General features: G+C 45.6%; 1 protein-coding gene across 2 annotated transcripts in view; it reads right to left on the bottom strand.

The window, feature by feature from the left end:
• Positions 1–18126, bottom strand: part of LOC124031668 (sodium- and chloride-dependent taurine transporter-like) — a 30241-nt gene extending 12115 nt beyond the window's left edge. Inside the window, exons 1-6 of one of the 2 annotated variants that reach the window (XM_046343198.1) lie at positions 17934–18126; positions 15365–15594; positions 15044–15178; positions 12835–13069; positions 3926–4058; positions 301–435 (exon numbers count right to left, since the gene is read on the bottom strand). In XM_046343198.1, the coding sequence (XP_046199154.1) occupies positions 301–435; positions 3926–4058; positions 12835–13069; positions 15044–15178; positions 15365–15594; positions 17934–17944 (879 nt within the window). In that variant the 5' untranslated portion in view covers positions 17945–18126. The other variant, XM_046343199.1, reaches the window with a different exon arrangement.
• Positions 18127–18437: the final 311 nt, after the last annotated feature.

Below are 18437 nucleotides of genomic sequence, written 5' to 3'. Positions count from 1 at the left end.
CTGGATGATTGGCGAGTTCTAGCGGGTCTTGCATTGTGAACACATGTTCTCTCAATTATAGCACCACTAATAACTCAACCAGACCTAAGACCTAACAAAGGCTGTGGACTGGTTCCTTTTCCGCAGTCTAGATGACTTTGCATTGTAGAGATATCAGTAAGAGGCCCTTGATGGACGTGTACGTAAACAGATATGCATTGATGTGGGATAAGGTCATTAGGGGTGGGCGGAGGGGACTGTATGGAGACAGTAAAGATGGGTAGAGGGGTGGGGATTAGGATTCTGGGTTCTGGCTTCTACCTCTGGGTCCTGTAGGCGGGTCATGTTGGGGTAGAGATAGAATTTTATCCCTTCGGATGCCCCTGGCAGAGTCACTCCACGCACCAGCAGCACGATAAGCATGATGAAAGGGAAAGTTGCTGTGATATACACCACCTAGAAAAAACAGATAAAGACAGGTAGAGACATATTAGCTGATGTCAAGGTTCCATGATGCAATGGGACAGAGATAGTTCCATCCGCTGATGTAAAGGTTCCGTAATGGAATGGATCTTGGAGAGGATGCTTTAGGTAGATGTTGCCCCCAACTACAGATCTACTATCCCCCATCAATCAGGTGATGAAAGGTGATATCTGATCGTCAGTCTGTGGTTAGTTTAGGGGTAACTTCTACCCACTCCATAGGGCAGCCTTTACAACAACAACAATACAGATGTGGTTTATAGGATTTTCACAGTCAGACATGGTTTTCGGACATGTGTGAAGTTGCTATAATGTACAGTTTTCACACAGTTTCCTCTCATTAAAGTTTTTGTGACATTTATTTTCCTCTTGTTTCTTTTCACCACTCCCAGCTATATCTGGTCTCCCATCCAGGGACCAACCATTATTGACCCTGCTTAGCGTCAAAAGCAAACCAGCAGTGGGATACAAGGGTGCTATGTTGCTGGAATGGGCCAAGAAGTTGCAACTGGCAAAAAGGCAGCCAAAGCAAAGGCCAAGGTAACAGATAAGAGTGAGGTGTTTTATTTAATTATGTTATATATTTTTTTAAATCACTGAAGACATTTTTTTGTTGCATCCATTTACAATGAATTTCTTTGCAATATTTTGTTTTGCTGTCAATACTTTTGGGTTTATGTTTTGCTTTCAATATAATTTCTGATTTCAATACTAATAATTTTCTTCTTCACTTCAGAGGTTCGCTCACTAGAGAACTCCAACAAATTCTTAATTTAAACATTAACAATGGGCCTCCCGGGTGGCGCAGTGGTTAAGGGTGTGCCATCAGAGTCCCTGGGTTCGCGCCCAGGTTCTGTCGTAACCTGCCGTGACCGGGAGGTCTGTGGGGTGACGCACAATTGGCCTAGCGTCTTCCGGGTTAGGGAGGGCTTGGTCGGTAGGGATGTCCTTGTCTCATTGCGCACCAGCGACTCCTGTGGCGGGCCGGGTGCAGTGAGTGCTAACCAAGGTTGCTAGGTGCACGGTGTACCCTCTGACACATTGGTGCGGCTGGCTTCCGGGTTGGATGTGTTAAGAAGCAGTACGGCTGGTTGGGTTGTGTATCGGAGGACGCATGACTTTCAACCTTCGTCTCTCCCGAGCCCGTACGGGAGTTGTAGCGATGAGACAAGATAGTAGCTACTACAACAATTGGATACCATGAAATTGGGGAGAAATAAGGGGTAAAAAAAAGAAAAAAAAGAAACATTAACAATGTGTTTCCTCCGCCACAGTTTCAGTGAAAAGCTGAGGGATGTGGCTGGAGAAATACAAAATCCATAAACTATGCTATATATGCAAGGACTGACCATCCATGATATGAAAATTATAGTTTTAACCATGTTTTTAGGCTATACAGTGTTTGTATGTGCTGGTTTGTGACAGTCTCCGATTTTCATAGATAGCTTTTAATAATTTGTAGCTCAAACCATTTGGATACTACAGAAATGTTTGTAATAAGACCTGGCCCCCGGGTCCTTTCAGGTTCCACACTTGTTTCACAAACACCACTTTATCTCAGCCCCTGTTAATCACACTGATTCAGAAGAAATAGACTAATCTAATGGTACAACCCAGGTGTCTGTATGTCAAAACACAATGTTTGAAAGGGGTTAGTCCATATTGCGCCAGCTTCGCGGTGGGACTCATTGGGGGGCAGTAACCTTCATTCAGCAAAACTACGTCGCCATTTGAACGTAATCCATTAACCTGTCCACTCAAAAATGATCCTGTCCACTACTCCGCAAAAGTCTTGCAAAATTGTTCCCTTGTCCCACATTTGGGCTTGGTCACCCTAATTCCACCGGTGGAAACATTATTGATGAAACATATTTTCAATCTTTTCACAAGTGAGGAAATAACATTATAAAGTGAGTTTCTCGCGAGGTGTTTTCTGATATGTGAAATGTCAAAATGCAAATTTGATGTGTTTAAAAAAAAACAATTATGGAGGGGTACTCAAATATTATTTGAGAAGGTCTGGTCACACAAATGTCCTAGGTGGCAAAAATCCGTATTGATATTGTAATTATGAGTGTAGTATCAAACCCCACCTCGTAACCCATGCAACATCCCCCCAACCCCTCAGCAAGCTGTGCCACATGTATTTATATGGGCGCAAGCACTGTCATTGACACAAACTGTTCAACCCCCCCCCTCCCACACACACACACACACTTTGCCTTGGGGTGGAAAGACAATTTGGCAGTTCTGAAACTCATTTCTTGCAATTCTACACATTTTGCCATTCTTAACAGAATCAATGGGCTAAAACAAAACTTTAGTTGACATGGGCCAGTTGATGAACTCTCATAAATAAGGTCTCTCTAAGGTCTGCAATGACTGACATAATAAAAGGGAAACTGCTGACGCACATCCAAATGTCTAAATTGCAGCTTGTGCATTCTACTATTCTGGGTCCGGATGCCTATTGTGCATGGCTGCTGTGGGGGCTCCAGAGATGGCCCATCAGCTGAAGCCAAGGTTTCATCATGGAATTTTAATAGGTGGCGTAGTCGGCCATTTTACAGAATGGAATGATTCTTGCTTTGAATAGTTTTTTTGATAAACACATAGGAAAGGGAGCATGGAATATACAGAAGAACACAACTCCACAAAGAAAGTTGACTGTAGATTGCATTGTGTGGGGATATTTTCAGTTGGGGTGGGCGGCTGAAGTGAGTGCATGGAAATACACTGTACAGTAGTGTATGCTGGATATGCAGCGGTTTAACATAATGAAAGGGGTTAATTCTGTGTTTTCTTTAAGTAAGGAGCTGAAACCACAAATGGGGTATTTCTGTAAGAATTTGCCAAATAGATCTCCCAACAAATCACAGTGGTAATAAAGCAGACGAGCATGCCTGGGATCAGACTGTTTCTGATATCATCAACAATGTGATATCGACACGTTGGCTACAGCAGAAAACAGCCAGCACCTGGGCCTCCCAAGTGGCGCAGTGGTCTAAGGCACTGCATCGCAGCACAGAGGTGCCACTACTGCCTTGGGTTTGATCTCAAGCTGTGTCACAGCTGGCTGTGACCGGGAGCCCCATGGGGCGGTGCACAATTGGCCCAATTGTTGTCCGGGTGAGGGAAGGGTTTGGCCATGGAAATTTCCTTGGCTCATTGTGCTCTAGCAACTCCTTGTGGTGGGCCATGTGCCTGCAAGCTGATATTAGTTGGACTGTGTTTCCTCAGACACATTGGTGGAGCTGGCTGTGTGTCTATAGTGTGGCTTGGCAGGTCATGTTTCGGAAGATGCATGGCTCTTGACCTTTCCCTCTCCTGAGTCCGCTGTGGAGTTGCAGCGATGAGACAAGATTGTAACTACCAATTGGATATCATGGAAAACATTACTCTACCGTACCTTTTTAGAGACTGCAAACAAGTCTGATAACAACCACAGCAATCTTCCACAAACCTTCCCAGTGGACTTGACTCCCTTCCAGATGCAGAAAAAGCAGACAATCCATACTGCCAGGAGACATAGGGCTAGGTCCCACTTCAGGGGGCCGATGTCGTCGATCCCAGAAGAGATGCTCAGCACGTTGCGTCTTAGGAGGGAGGGAACAGAGAGGATACAGGTTAATTACGGTCTTTGAGGCTTTGATGGAACTGGAAGTCTATGTAGACCCCTGCATGGTACAATAGTGTATAGTACAGTTTCTCGCTCTACAATTTTTTTTAACCTGTTGAGTACCCAAATGAAACTGCCTATTTCTCAGGCCCAGAATCTAGAATATGCATATAATTGTCCGATTAGGATAGAAAACACTCTAAAGTTTCCAAAACTGTCAAAATATTGTCTGTGAGTATAACAGAACTGATGTTGCAGGCGAAAACCTGAGGAAAATCCAACTCGGAAGTGCTGATTTTCCTGAAAGCTCTCTATTCCATTGCCTGCCTTTGCTCCATTTAAAGGGATATCAACCAGATTCCTTTTCCTATGGATTCCACATGTTGTGAACAGTCTTTTGATATAGTTTATACATTATACAGTGGGGCAAAAAGTATTAAGTCAGCCACCAATTGTGCAAGTTCTCCCAATTAAAAAGATGAGAGAGGCCTGTAATTTTCATCATAGTACACTTCAACTATGACAGACAAAATGAGATTTTTTTTCTCCAGAAAATCACATTGTAGGATTTTTTATGAATTTATTTGCAAATGATGGTGGAAAATAAGTATTTAGTCAAGAACAAATGTTTATCTCAATACTTTGCTATATACCTTCTGTTGGCAATGACAGAGGTCAAACGTTTTCTGTAAGTCTTCACAAGATTTTCACACACTGTTGCTGGTATTTTGTCCCATTCCTCCATGCATATCTCCTCTAGAGCAGTGATGTTTTGGGGCTGTTGCTGGGCAACATGGACTTTCAACTCCCTCCAAAGATTTTCTATGGTGTTGAGATCTGGAGACTGGCTAGGCCACTCCAGGGCCTTGAAATGCTTCTTACGAAGCCACTCCTTCATTGCCCGGGCGGTGTGTTTGGGATCATTGTCATGCTGAAAGACCCAGCCACGTTTCATCTTCAATGCCCTTGCTGATGGAAGGAGGTTTTCACTAGAAATCTCACGATACATGGCCCCATTCATTCTTTCCTTTACACGGATCAGTCGGCCTGGTCCCTTTGCAGAAAAACAGCCCCAGAGCATGATGTTTCCACCCCCATGCTTCACAGTAGGTATGGTGTTCTTTGGATGCAACTCTGCATTCTTTGTCCTCCAAACACGACGAGTTGAGTTTTTACCAGAAATATCTGTTTTGGTTTCATCTGACCATATGACATTCTCCCAATCTTCTTCTGGATCATTCAAATGCTCTTTAGCAAACTTCAGACGGGCCTGGACATATACTGGCTTCAGCAGGGGGACACATCTGGCACTGTCATGTTTTGTCATTGGTTATCATGTCTTGTCTCTGTGCTTCCCTTCTATTCGTTTCCCTCTGCTGGTCTTATTAGGTTCTTTCCCTCTTTCTATCCCTCTCTTCCCCTCCCTCTCTCCCTCTCTCGCTCTCTCTCTCTATCGTTCCGTTCCTGCTCCCAGCTGTTCCTCATTCTCCTAACTACCTCATTTACTCTTTTCACACCTGTCCCCTATTTTGCCCTCTGATTAGAGCCCCTATTTCTCCCTCTGTTTTCCGCTTCTGTCCTTGTCGGATCCTTGTATGATGTTCGCTGTTCTGTGTCCTTGTCTCGCCCTGTCGTGTTTTACCTTCTTCAGATGCTGCGTGTGAGCAGGTGTCTAGGTCTGCTACGGCCGGTTCCTTCACGAAGCAAACTGCAGTCTATGGTCGAGTCTCCAGTCAGTCCTCTCTACTGACGAGTGGATTTCAGTTTTCCTGTTTTGTTTTCACCTTGATATTATCCAGGATTATCACTTTTGTCAAATACTGGAATAAAGACTCTGTTTTCGTTAAGTCGCTTTTGGGTCCTCATTCACCTGCATAACAGAAGGATCCGACCAAGAATGGACCCAGCGACTACGGATTCTCGCAACACTGCCGTCGAGATCCAAGGAGCAATGCTCGGCAGACACGAGCAGGAATTGTCTGCTGCTCGTCATGCCGTTGAGATCCTGGCCGCTCAGGTTTCCGACCTCTCAGGACAGTTTCAGAGTCTTCGTCTCGTGCCACCAGCTACTTCCTGGTCTTCCGAGTCTCCGGAACCTAGGGTTAATAACCCACCATGTTACTCTGGGCAGCCCACTGAGTGCCGCTCCTTTCTCACCCATTGTGATATTGTGTTCTCTCTCCAACCCAACACATACTCAAGAGAGAGAGCTCGGATTGCTTACGTCATTTCACTCCTTACTGGTCGGGCTCGAGAGTGGGGCACAGCTATCTGGGAGGCAAGGGCTGAGTGTTCTAACAATTATCTGAACTTTAAAGAGGAGATGATACGGGTTTTTGATCGTTCAGTTTTTGGTAGGGAGGCTTCTAGGGCCCTGGCTTTCCTATGTCAAGGTGATCGATCCATAACGGATTACTCTATAGAGTTTCGCACTCTTGCTGCCTCTAGTGACTGGAATGAGCCGGCGTTGCTCGCTCGTTTTCTCGAGGGATTCCACGCTGAGGTTAAGGATGAGATTCTCTCCCGGGAGGTTCCTTCCAGCGTGGACTCTTTGATTGCACTCGCCATCCGCATAGAACGACGGGTAGATCTTCGTCACCGAGCTCGTGGAAGAGAGCTCGCGTTAACGGTGTTCCCCCTCTCTGCATCGCAACCATCTCCTCCCTCCGGCTCAGAGACTGAGCCCATGCAGCTGGGAGGTATTCGCATCTCGACTAAGGAGAGGGAACGGAGGATCACCAACCGCCTTTGCCTCTATTGCGGTTCTGCTGGACATTTTGTCATTTCATGTCCAGTAAAAGCCAGAGCCCATCAGTAAGCGGAGGGCTACTGGTGAGCGCTACTACTCAGGTCTCTCCATCAAGATCCTGTACTACCTTGTCGGTCCATCTACGCTGGACCGGTTCGGCTACTTCATGCAGTGCCTTGATAGACTCTGGGGCTGAGGGTTGTTTTATGGACGAAGCATGGGCTCGGAAACATGACATTCCTCTCAGACAGTTAGGGAAGCCCACGCCCATGTTCGCCTTAGATGGTAGTCTTCTCCCCAGTATCAGATGTGAGACACTACCTTTAACCCTCACAGTATCTGGTAACCACAGTGAGACCATTTCCTTTTTGATTTTTCGTTCACCTTTTACACCTGTTGTTTTGGGTCATCCCTGGCTAGTATGTCATAATCCTTCTATTAATTGGTCTAGTAATTCTATCCTAACCTGGAACGTTTCTTGTCATGTGAAGTGTTTAATGTCTGCTATCCCTCCTGTTTCTTCTGTCCCCTCTTCTCAGGAGGAACCTGGTGATTTGACAGGAGTGCAGGAGGAATATCATGATCTGCGCACGGTCTTCAGTCGGTCCAGAGCCAACTCCCTTCCTCCTCACCGGTCGTATGATTGCTGTATTGATCTCCTTCCGGGGACCACTCCCCCTCGGGGTAGACTATACTCTCTGTCGGCTCCCGAACGTAAGGCTCTCGAGGATTATTTGTCTGTTTCTCTCGACGCCGGTACCGTGGTGCCTTCTTCCTCTCCCGCCGGAGCGGGGTTTTTTTTTGTTAAGAAGAAGGACGGCACTCTGCGCCCCTGCGTGGATTATCGAGGGCTGAATGACATAACGGTTAAGAATCGTTATCCGCATCCCCTTATGTCGTCAGCCTTCGAAATTCTGCAGGGAGCCAGGTTCTTTACTAAGTTGGACCTTCGTAACGCTTACCATCTCGTGCGCATCAGAGAGGGGGACGAGTGGAAAACGGCATTTAACACTCCGTTAGGGCATTTTGAGTACCGGGTTTCTGCCGTTCGGTCTCGCTAATGCTCCAGCTGTTTTTCAGGCATTAGTTAATAATGTACTGAGAGACATGCTGAACATCTTTGTTTTTGTCTACCTTGACGATATCCTGATTTTTTCACCGTCACTCGAGATTCATGTTCAGCACGTTCGACGTGTACTCCAGCGCCTTTTAGAGAATTGTCTCTACGTGAAGGCTGAGAAGTGCGCCTTTCATGTCTCCTCTGTCACATTTCTCGGTTCTGTTATTTCCGCTGAGGGCATTCAGATGGATCCCGCTAAGGTCCAGGCTGTCAGTGATTGGCCCGTTCCAAGGTCACGTGTCGAGTTGCAGCGCTTTCTAGGTTTCGCTAATTTCTATCGGCGTTTCATTCGTAATTTCGGTCAAGTTGCTGCCCCTCTCACAGCTCTTACTTCTGTCAAGACGTGCTTTAAGTGGTCCGGTTCCGCCCAGGGAGCTTTTGATCTCCTCAAGAAGCGTTTTACATCCGCTCCTATCCTTGTTACTCCTGACGTCACTAAACAATTCATTGTCGAGGTTGACGCTTCAGAGGTGGGCGTGGGAGCCATTCTATCCCAGCGCTTCCATTCTGACGATAAGGTCCATCCTTGCGCTTATTTTTCTCATCGCCTGTCGCCATCGGAACGCAACTATGATGTGGGTAACCGCGAACTGCTCGCCATCCGCTTAGCCCTAGGCGAATGGCGACAGTGGTTGGAGGGGGCGACCGTTCCTTTTGTCGTTTGGACTGACCATAAGAACCTTGAGTACAGTCGTTCTGCCAAACAACTTAATGCACGTCAAGCTCGTTGGGCGTTGTTTTTAGCTCGTTTCGAGTTCGTGATTTCTTATCGCCCGGGTAATAAGAACACCAAGCCTGATGCCTTATCCCGTCTCTTTAGTTCTTCTGTGGCTTCTACCGACCCCGAGGGGATTCTTCCTGATGGGCGTGTTGTTGGGTTGACTGTCTGAGGAATTGAGAGACAGGTTAAGCAAGCACTCACTCACACTGCGTCGCCGCGCGCTTGTCCTAGTAACCTTCTTTTCGTTCCTGTTTCTACTCGTCTGGCTGTTCTTCAGTGGGCTCACTCTGCCAAGTTAGCTGGCCACCCCGGCGTTCGGGGTACGCTTGCTTCTATTCGCCAGCGGTTTTGGTGGCCTACTCAGGAGCGTGACACGCGCCGTTTCGTGGCTGCTTGTTCGGACTGCGCGCAGACTAAGTCAGGTAACTCTCCTCCTGCCGGTCGTCTCAGACCGCTTCCCATTCCTTCTCGACCATGGTCTCACATCGCCTTAGACTTCATTACCGGTCTGCCTTCGTCTGCGGGGAAGACTGTGATTCTTACGGTTGTCGATAGGTTCTCTAAGGCGGCACATTTCATTCCCCTCGCTAAGCTTCCTTCCGCTAAGGAGACGGCACAAATCATCATTGAGAATGTTTCAGACAGAGGTCCGCAATTCACGTCACAGTTTTGGAGGGAGTTCTGTCGTTTGATTGGTGCTTCCGTCAGTCTCTCTTCCGGTTTTCATCCCCAGTCTAACGGTCAAGCAGAAAGGGCCAATCAGACGATTGGTCGCATATTACGCAGCCTTTCTTTTAGAAACCCTGCGTCTTGGGCAGAACAGCTCCCCTGGGCAGAATACGCTCACAACTCGCTTCCTTCGTCTGCTACCGGGCTATCTCCGTTTCAGAGTAGTCTGGGGTACCAGCCTCCTCTGTTCTCGTCCCAGCTCGCCGAGTCCAGCGTTCCCTCCGCTCAGGCGTTTGTCCAACGTTGTGAGCGCACCTGGAGGAGGGTCAGGTCTGCACTTTGCCGTTACAGGGCGCAGACTGTGAGAGCCGCCAATAAACGTAGGATTAAGAGTCCTAGGTATTGTCGCGGCCAGAGAGTGTGGCTTTCCACTCGTAACCTTCCCCTTACGACAGCTTCTCGCAAGTTGACTCCGCGGTTCATTGGTCCGTTCCGTGTCTCCCAGGTCGTCAATCCTGTCGCTGTGCGACTGCTTCTTCCGCGACATCTTCGTCGCGTCCACCCTGTCTTCCATGTCTCCTGTGTCAAGCCCTTTCTTCGCGCCCCCGTTCGTCTTCCCCCCCCCCGTCCTTGTCGAGGGCGCACCTATTTACAAGGTACGGAAGATCATGGACATGCGTTCTCGGGGACGTGGTCACCAGTACTTAGTGGATTGGGAGGGTTACGGTCCTGAGGAGAGGAGTTGGGTTCCATCTCGGGACGTGCTGGACCGTTCGTTGATTGATGATTTCCTCCGTTGCCGCCAGGGTTCCTCCTCGAGTGCGCCAGGAGGCGCTTGGTGAGTGGGGGGGGTACTGTCATGTTTTGTCATTGGTTATCATGTCTTGTCTCTGTGCTTCCCTTCTATTCATTTCCCTCTGCTGGTCTTATTAGGTTCTTTCCCTCTTTCTATCCCTCTCTTCCCCTCCCTCTCTCCCTCTCTCCCTCTCTCTCTCTATCGTTCCGTTCCTGCTCCCAGCTGTTCCTCATTCTCCTAACTACCTCATTTACTCTTTTCACACCTGTCCCCTATTTTGCCCTCTGATTAGAGCCCCTATTTCTCCCTCTGTTTTCCGCTTCTGTCCTTGTCGGATCCTTGTATGATGTTCGCTGTTCTGTGTCCTTGTCTCGCCCTGTCGTGTTTTACCTTCTTCAGATGCTGCGTGTGAGCAGGTGTCTAGGTCTGCTACAGCCGGTGCCTTCCCGAAGCAACCTGCAGTCTATGGTCGAGTCTCCAGTCAGTCCTCTCTACTGACGAGTGGATTTCAGTTTTCCTGTTTTGTTTTCACCTTGATATTATCCAGGATTATCACTTTTGTCAAATACTGGAATAAAGACTCTGTTTTCGTTAAGTCGCTTTTGGGTCCTCATTCACCTGCATAACAGGCACGGCAGGATTTGAGTCCCTGGCGGCGTAGTGTGTTACTGATGGTAGGCTTTGTTACTTTGGTCCCAGCTCTCTGCAGGTCATTCACTAGGTCCACCCGTGTGGTTCTGGGATTTTTGCTCACCGTTCGTGTGATCATTTTGACCCCACAGGTTGAGATCTTGCATGGAGCCCCAGATCAAGGGAGATTAACAGTGGTCTTGTATGTCTTCCATTTCCTAATAGTTGCTCCCTCAGTTTATTTCTTCAAACCAAGCTGCTAACCTATTGCAGATTCAGTCATCCCAGCCTGGTGCAGGTCTACAATTTTTTTCTGGTGTCCTTTGACAGCTCTTTGGTCTTGGCCATAGTGGAGTTTGGAGTGTGATTGTTTGAGGTTGTGGACAGGTGTCTTTTATACTGATAACAAGTTCAAACAGGTGCCATTAATACAGGTAACGAGTGGAGGACAAAGGAGCCTCTTAAAGAAGAAGTTACAGGTCTGTAAGAGCCAGAAATCTTGCTTGTTTGTAGGTGACCAAATACTTATTTTCCACCATAATTTTCTAATAAATTCATTGAAAATCCTGCATTGTGATTTTCTGGATTTTTTTTCGAATTTTGTCTGTCATTGTTGAAGTGTACCTATGATGAAAATTACAGGCCTCTCTCATCTTTTTAAGTGGGATAACTTGCACAATTGGTGGCTGACTAAATACTTTTTTGCACCGCTGTATATTGTAAAAACAACCTGAGGATTGATTATAAAAAACGTTTGACATGTTTCTACGAACTTTAAGGATACTATTTGGAATTTTCGTCTGCCCGGTCGTGACCGCTCGAGCCTGTGGATTTCTGAACATAACGCGCCAACCAAATGGAGGTGTTTTGGATATAAAAATAATATTTATGGAACAAAAGGAACATTTATTGTTTAACTGTGAGTCTCAAAGATTCATTTTATTGCTTTTCTGACTTTAGTGACCAATCTACTTGGCTGCTAGCTGTTTGTAATGTTTTGTCTGCTGAGAGAGATGTCCTTACATAAACGCTTGGTATGCTTCGCCGAAAAGCTTTTTTGAAATCTGACACGCCAGGTGGATTAACAACAAGCTAAGCTGTGTTTTGCTATATTGCACTTGTGATTTCACGAAAATTAAATATTTTTTATAATTTAATTAGAATTTGGCGCTCTGCAATTCAGCGGATGTTGACAGAAATGATCCCGCTAACGGGATGGGTGCATCAAGAAGTTTTTAAGTAGGGCAAGTGTGACATCTCATAATTCCCGTGGGTCCTGACCAAGGTTTCATGCCAACAGAGGTAACATCATAGCAGTGAAAAGCAAATAGACAGACGATATGATGGTGGAGAAATAATGTATCTGGTGAGGTTAAGTTTTCACAAACCCCCCTCTGCTCTAGCTCCTCCTGGGCCTGAATGTGCTGTGCCCTGAGAGAATATTAAGAGATGACATTGTGTTATTTTCATTCTATTTGTTATATTTCTGTGGGATATTCTACCTCATCAGTGTCTGGCCCATGGATGTGGTAGAAAGTAGATACAATCTATGCTGTTGGATTTTGTGTTGACCAAATGTAAGTAAGCATTATTTTACAGTGAACTGGGATTTGAAGTTAAGTGATTGTGTCTCCCCAAAAGGACACATATTTGCCAGTACTTTTAAAAGGAAAGGAAAACGATAATACCCATTGATCCAAATATAGTGCAGTGAAAGATCCAATTTAGATAGAATGAACCCCATGACTAAGCGGGGAGTTTATTAAAGTTCAGTGTGCTTTCTGCTCTGGAAATGTAGCCAATCCAAACATATGTTTACAGCAAACAAGGAAGAGGTACAGTATCTGTAGTGTTCATGTTGTCTGTTTTATTTGAATTTGTTTTTGACCTTGTATATGTGGACAGAATGTGTGTGTGTTTATGCGCGTGTGTGCGTGTGTGCGTAGTTGCATGTGTGTGTATTGATTTGTGTATGTTGTGTGTAGGCTTTTCTGCTTTTCTGTGTGTGTGTTTGTCTGTGTGTGTGTCAGAACAGAGTTATTCCAACTGTTGGACATTGAGTACTCACTCCCAGAACTCAGTGACAGGGGAGGTGAAGTTGGTGATGTTGGCAGCAAGCATCAGGGTCTTGTTCTTGCGGAATGTGTCCTCCACACACCGGGCTGTGTTCCATGGCTGATTGCATTTGGCCCATGGCAGCTCCGGCTGAAAGCACTGGAATAGGTAGTAGAGTCCCCAGGCTAGAATCACTATGTAGTAGATGTTCAGGAGAGAGACGATCACAATGGAGGCGTAGCCAATACCTACAGAGAAGAGAAAACATGTAATCTCTAGCAAAACAATGTCATTGGGGCTACAGTACGTGACACTGAATCCCCTTGTAAACGACAAAATGTAAAGCCAACATTGGAGCTGAAGCACTTCAGTGAACACTGACCTAGTGCCTTTTGAGGAGATTTATATATAACCAATGGAAACAAATCTACTGACTCAGATGGTTCACAACTCAGCTCACTCCTATTTACATTTACATTTACATTTAAGTCATTTAGCAGACGCTCTTATCCAGAGCGACTTATTTCAAAGAGAGGATGTTTCCCTGGCTTGAGTGTACTAACTACAGTTATAATGACCTTAGTGTTTGTATGTTATTTTTAGATATGACATTGGTCCCCACCTAGATACAGAAATCCCCTGTACTCTTCCACTCCTCTGAACTATTATTAGACTGGCGTCACCTCCGGTAACCCCCTCTCTCCCGCCTCTTCCCCCTTTCCTCCCTTCTCAGCCCCCACATTCCACAGACAAACTGTTCGACAAATGAATCCATGTTTGTGTGTGTGGTGGGTGAGGCAGGCCTTCTGAATGTGTAAAAAAATTACTAAGAGGGAGAGTTGAAGCCACCTGTAGGCCACCGGTGGGTGTCTGTCTCTCTGTAGTCTGTGTGTGAGCTTGTGCGGACTTGTGAGTGTGTGTGCGTGCGCACACGTGCATGTTTGTGCCAGTCACACACCCTGCCAGTCAGACAGGCAGCTGCCTCAGCACTCCTTGATTATTCAAGTTCATAAACAGCTGCTAAAGATCGGCTGCACTCCCAGCCCTTGTCTTCAGCTGTCTCTTTCTACCAGTCGCTCCCGGCTTCATGGAATAGCAGCTCATGGCTGGGAGCCTTCACTAAAGTGTTAAAACATCTGAAGGGGGTCTATTGCTGCTTTGTTATGTTCAGCTGTCTCACTACTTACTGGTCTGCATGATAGAACTGGTCTTCCTATAGTATATTACAGTGAAAATCTATGGCAGGACCCTGACTGATAAGGAGATACGTTTTAGGGCCATAACTTGACACCAAGACTGCAATAACAACATCATGCTAATGTCTGTTCATCAGACCTACACAGATCCCATCGATAGGTCATTTATGGAGCGCTCACACTTCTCCGCTCAATGGTAACACAGAACTCAGCATTCCTTTACACACCCAAGGCTGAAAATACGTATGTATGTATTTACCTGCCAAAAATAGGCCAGTCTCAATGTTTTGTGTTTGACAACGTCCAGTCTCTAATGTAAATTAGGCAATCCTCAATTAGCCTGGTCCCAGATCAGTAGGTTTATGTGCTTCAGTCAAATCCTCATGAAGACAAAAGCATAGTCAGAGAAATTGGCTGAGGGACATCCAGATTTGGGACTAGGCTACTCCTCATGCTATTCTGAATAATGTATTTTACACATCACAGAGCCGGCTAATGAATGAAGTAAGTGTGGTCCAATTACCTATTGGAACCCAGCGAGGGACACCTCAGTAGAACACAATGTCTGTACACTGAGTCTAGCAACCCATAGACAGACAACACAATCAGTGCTGCTAGATGCTGTTAGTGAGTTATGCAAGAGCAGTCAGAACAACAATACCAACCACAGGCTGGGTATTGTCACTGGATTTAGTTTTTTTAAAGCAGGGTGTGAAGAACCTCAAGGCTAGATCAAGGGCTGGCAACATCATTTTCATTTTAGATTTTTTTCTACGATGGGACACATCACTAAGCAGGCTTGGCACAGAGCAGGCCCAGCCTAAGCAATGCTAATGGAAACTCTGCAGTGTTTAGGCTCTTCACTAATTCCTCTTTCCGTCTCTGACGTTACCACCTACAGTACATCACACCATGCCCAAGAAGGCTTACACCACGTCCTTTCCCTGCCTACTTTCCCCGATGATGACTGGTCTAAGGGCAATATGGGAGAATGGTATTGAGACAATAGAAAGTGCGGTGACTCACCGGTGAAGATGGGGCAGAGTTTTTCCCAGCAGGTGATGCCTCCCTCAGAGGTATACTGGCCCAGAGCCACCTCCAGGAAGAACACCGGCAGGCCTCCACCAAACAGGAAGATGGTGTAGGGGATGAGAAACGCACCTGGGTGGAGGAGAGAAAGAGAGACAGTTAATCTACAGGGTCTACAGTATGTGCCTACCCACAGCCATTTCACAAATCAAAATCCTGTAATTGCAGTCCCCGAGTTGAATATCTAACTTGATTGACCCAGCACATTTTAAGAACGGTTTCTATGGAGAAAGGGCCCATGTTCATTTGAATGCCTACCTCCACCATTCTTATAGCAGAGGTACGGGAAGCGCCACACGTTCCCTAAACCGACAAAGCCTCCGGCCACGGACAAGATAAAGTCTAACTTGCTGGCCCACTTCTCCCTCTGGATGGGCTTTCCCTCTGCCTCATCCTCCGGTCGAGTGCCTGGGCTCTTCCCTGGCGAAGGCTTCAGTGTGTCCTTGTGGAAATCTTTCAGACTTTGTAGCTTCTCTTTCTGTGCCATTCTATAGAGGTAGAGAGCAGAGAGGACAAGGAGAAGGAAAAAGAGAGGAGAAAGATATTTTTTTTGCAAAAGAGTCACCAAGAGAAAGAGAAAGCGAGAGCGAGATGAACAGGAAGAGGGCAAGAAGGGGGAGAGAGAGAGAGACTTGAGCCGGATAACGCTATAGGACGGAGCATTAGCATGATAAGGGTGTCTCACGTGCTGTATAGCCAGCCATGGTGTGATACAGTTATTCAGCTATAAGAACTGCAACAGGAGTTACTGTATGGCTACTTCCTCAGCACAGTCCTCTTTAAATTACTTCACTTTGGATATTGTGCTCAATCTTGCATTGAAAATCACTCTGGGTTGGACTAGATAACTTATGGTAAAATCATTTTTCTTGATGGCATTACTCACTTGCGCACAGTTATACTGTACAACTATAATTTCTATGCACATAATATAATAATTTAATAACATCTTGATTATGTATTATTTTTTATACATTAAGGGAATGTTTTGAACATGATATACTGTATGCCTTTCAGACCGAGCATAACAAATAAAAAAACCATCTTAAATAACACTGACAAACTCATGATGGATATATATCCCGAATCACATTCAAATCATTTGCCTAATGTTTAGAGCAGTTTGGCTAATGTAGTCCACATTTACAGAAGAATATATCCCCGTGTTTTCCCGAAAGCTTGGCTTGGTTCCAGGAAGATCCCACAGCTTAAGTTCCCTGAATGTTTATATTGTAAACATCCTTTCCAAGAAAGACAAGATTTGTCATTAGTGTCTTAGGTATGCCGTTTCCCTGCCTTTGCCAAAGGGCTGTAAAACACCCAACCCATGGCAGGGCAGAAGGTAAGAAAGACACAAATTGATGGAATATAGTACAACTTACTGCTGGAATATAATGAATAAACAGGAAGAAGGAAGAAAGCTGCTATGATTAATCGTGAGGCTGATATACTGGTGTACCGGGGTAAGGTTTCCTCTCCTTTTGAGGCTGTCCCACACTGAAATGCAGTTGGCAGAAACAGAAACATCAAAGGCTTCCCCTTTACTCTTGCAGTCTCCAATGGAAATCTTTTATCGGGGATTGCGTTGCTAACAAAAGCCTACGAGTCGGTCGACTATGTGCTGGGTTTCCAAAAGATTCACAGAAGAACAGCTGGAGAACAAATTATTCTCCAATGAGTAAATGTTTCTCTTTTAGCCACTGAAAGTGACAGTATTATTCAAAGTTGATTTCTAGTTGGACAATACATATTACCAGTTTAAAGAACAATCTATCCAAACTACTCTCAGTTGAAAGGCAGCTATAAATCTTCAAAAAGGTATCTTCATTCACCATGTCACATGACTAACACTCCATACAGGAACATCATGTAGCAACTGTACAGGCAGAGTGAGAAACAGAACAGAGATGCTTTTAAGATGGAAAACTACTCAACACACATTGTAGTTATTCACAGACAAATGCCACATTATGAAAATGCAATGCAAAGCTGCAAACATTGACCAATGACCACTATGTGCTTCTGTTTTGGAGTCTAACAGTGTCTTGCAGTGTAAAATAACTGCTTATTATTTTGTTCTATTATTAAAAGGATGCTAGAGCTACAACAACACAGCCCCTCATTACTCAATCCATCTACTCTTATTTTCCTCTGCATCGCTCAGGACTTATTCTGCACTGTAATATTCTAGGTTCTCTCTGTCTCTGTTATACATGACAAGTCAACTTGAACCGCCGTCCACTCGCAAACCTCATTACATAACTGGATCAGCTATCGCCCACTCTATTTATCTTCCTCTCCCTATCCCTTTTTCTATCCCTGGCTCTCTCTCTATCCCTGCCTCTCTCTCTCTATCTCTCTCTCTCTCTCTGTGCTTTCACCTGCTGGATGCTGGGATGCTGTCTGCCGTTGGGTAAGACTTAAGGCAAACCGTTCTTGGAATGGCCAAAGTGGCCCACCCAGAAACCCATGACCAGATATTCTCAAGCACTTCTAAAAACACTACACTGTCATTATCTGTAAACACAGCATTAGAAACATGTCCAACTTAGCCTCTGATAGTCAGTCAAACACAAAGAAAGATCCTGTAAAAAGGTAAACAGACATAAAGAACAGAATGCAATCCATAGTCTTTCCTATTTTCACACTCACAAACATCACCAAAGACATTTCAATTACATTAATTCAAGGGTTTTGAAGTACTTACATGAAATTGCTTATTCAGTTGAAACAAAAAGCATCCAACAAAACACCTTAATAATCACTTGACATAAATATTAAGATAAGGCTATTTTCTAAATCTACTAGAGTAATTCCAAGGACTTACATTTCCTTCATAGTGCGGCTATGTGTAGTGTGCTTCTCTCTCAGCTGTCTACATTCCTCTGTACTGAATGCCTTTATGCCAACACAGCTCACAAGAAGTGGAGTTGACAGCGAGGCCCGCCCCTCAGATAAAGACAATTAAATCCTATGTGGAGATTGGGCACTGCCTCATAGCCGCGGACCAACTATCCAGATACTGACTCGGGACTGTAAATTTCCACTTACCACTTCCACCCCCCCCCCCCCACACACACACACATACACTCCTCTGGGGCTGAGGGACTGGGGCTGAATGCTTTGCCCTGCATGTGTTACAGGCACCTCTTATTCATGTAACTGAAACAGATGACAGGGTAGGGTGGCAAGGGAGGGAGGGGGTAGGGCGTGAGGGCGTGAGCAACAGCATGGAGGGGAAATCAAGCCTCATGGGACAGCTTCTGGACAGGAGAAAGGACCCCTCTTAAATCATTATGTGGGTGAGAGGTGGTGGGTGGACAGGGGCTGA

Source organism: Oncorhynchus gorbuscha, linkage group LG03 (assembly GCF_021184085.1).
Source record: "Oncorhynchus gorbuscha isolate QuinsamMale2020 ecotype Even-year linkage group LG03, OgorEven_v1.0, whole genome shotgun sequence".
In the NCBI taxonomy this organism is placed as follows: domain Eukaryota; kingdom Metazoa; phylum Chordata; class Actinopteri; order Salmoniformes; family Salmonidae; genus Oncorhynchus; species Oncorhynchus gorbuscha.
The sequence above is the reverse complement of the archived record's forward strand: the minus strand, read 5'-3'. Positions and strand labels throughout refer to the sequence as shown.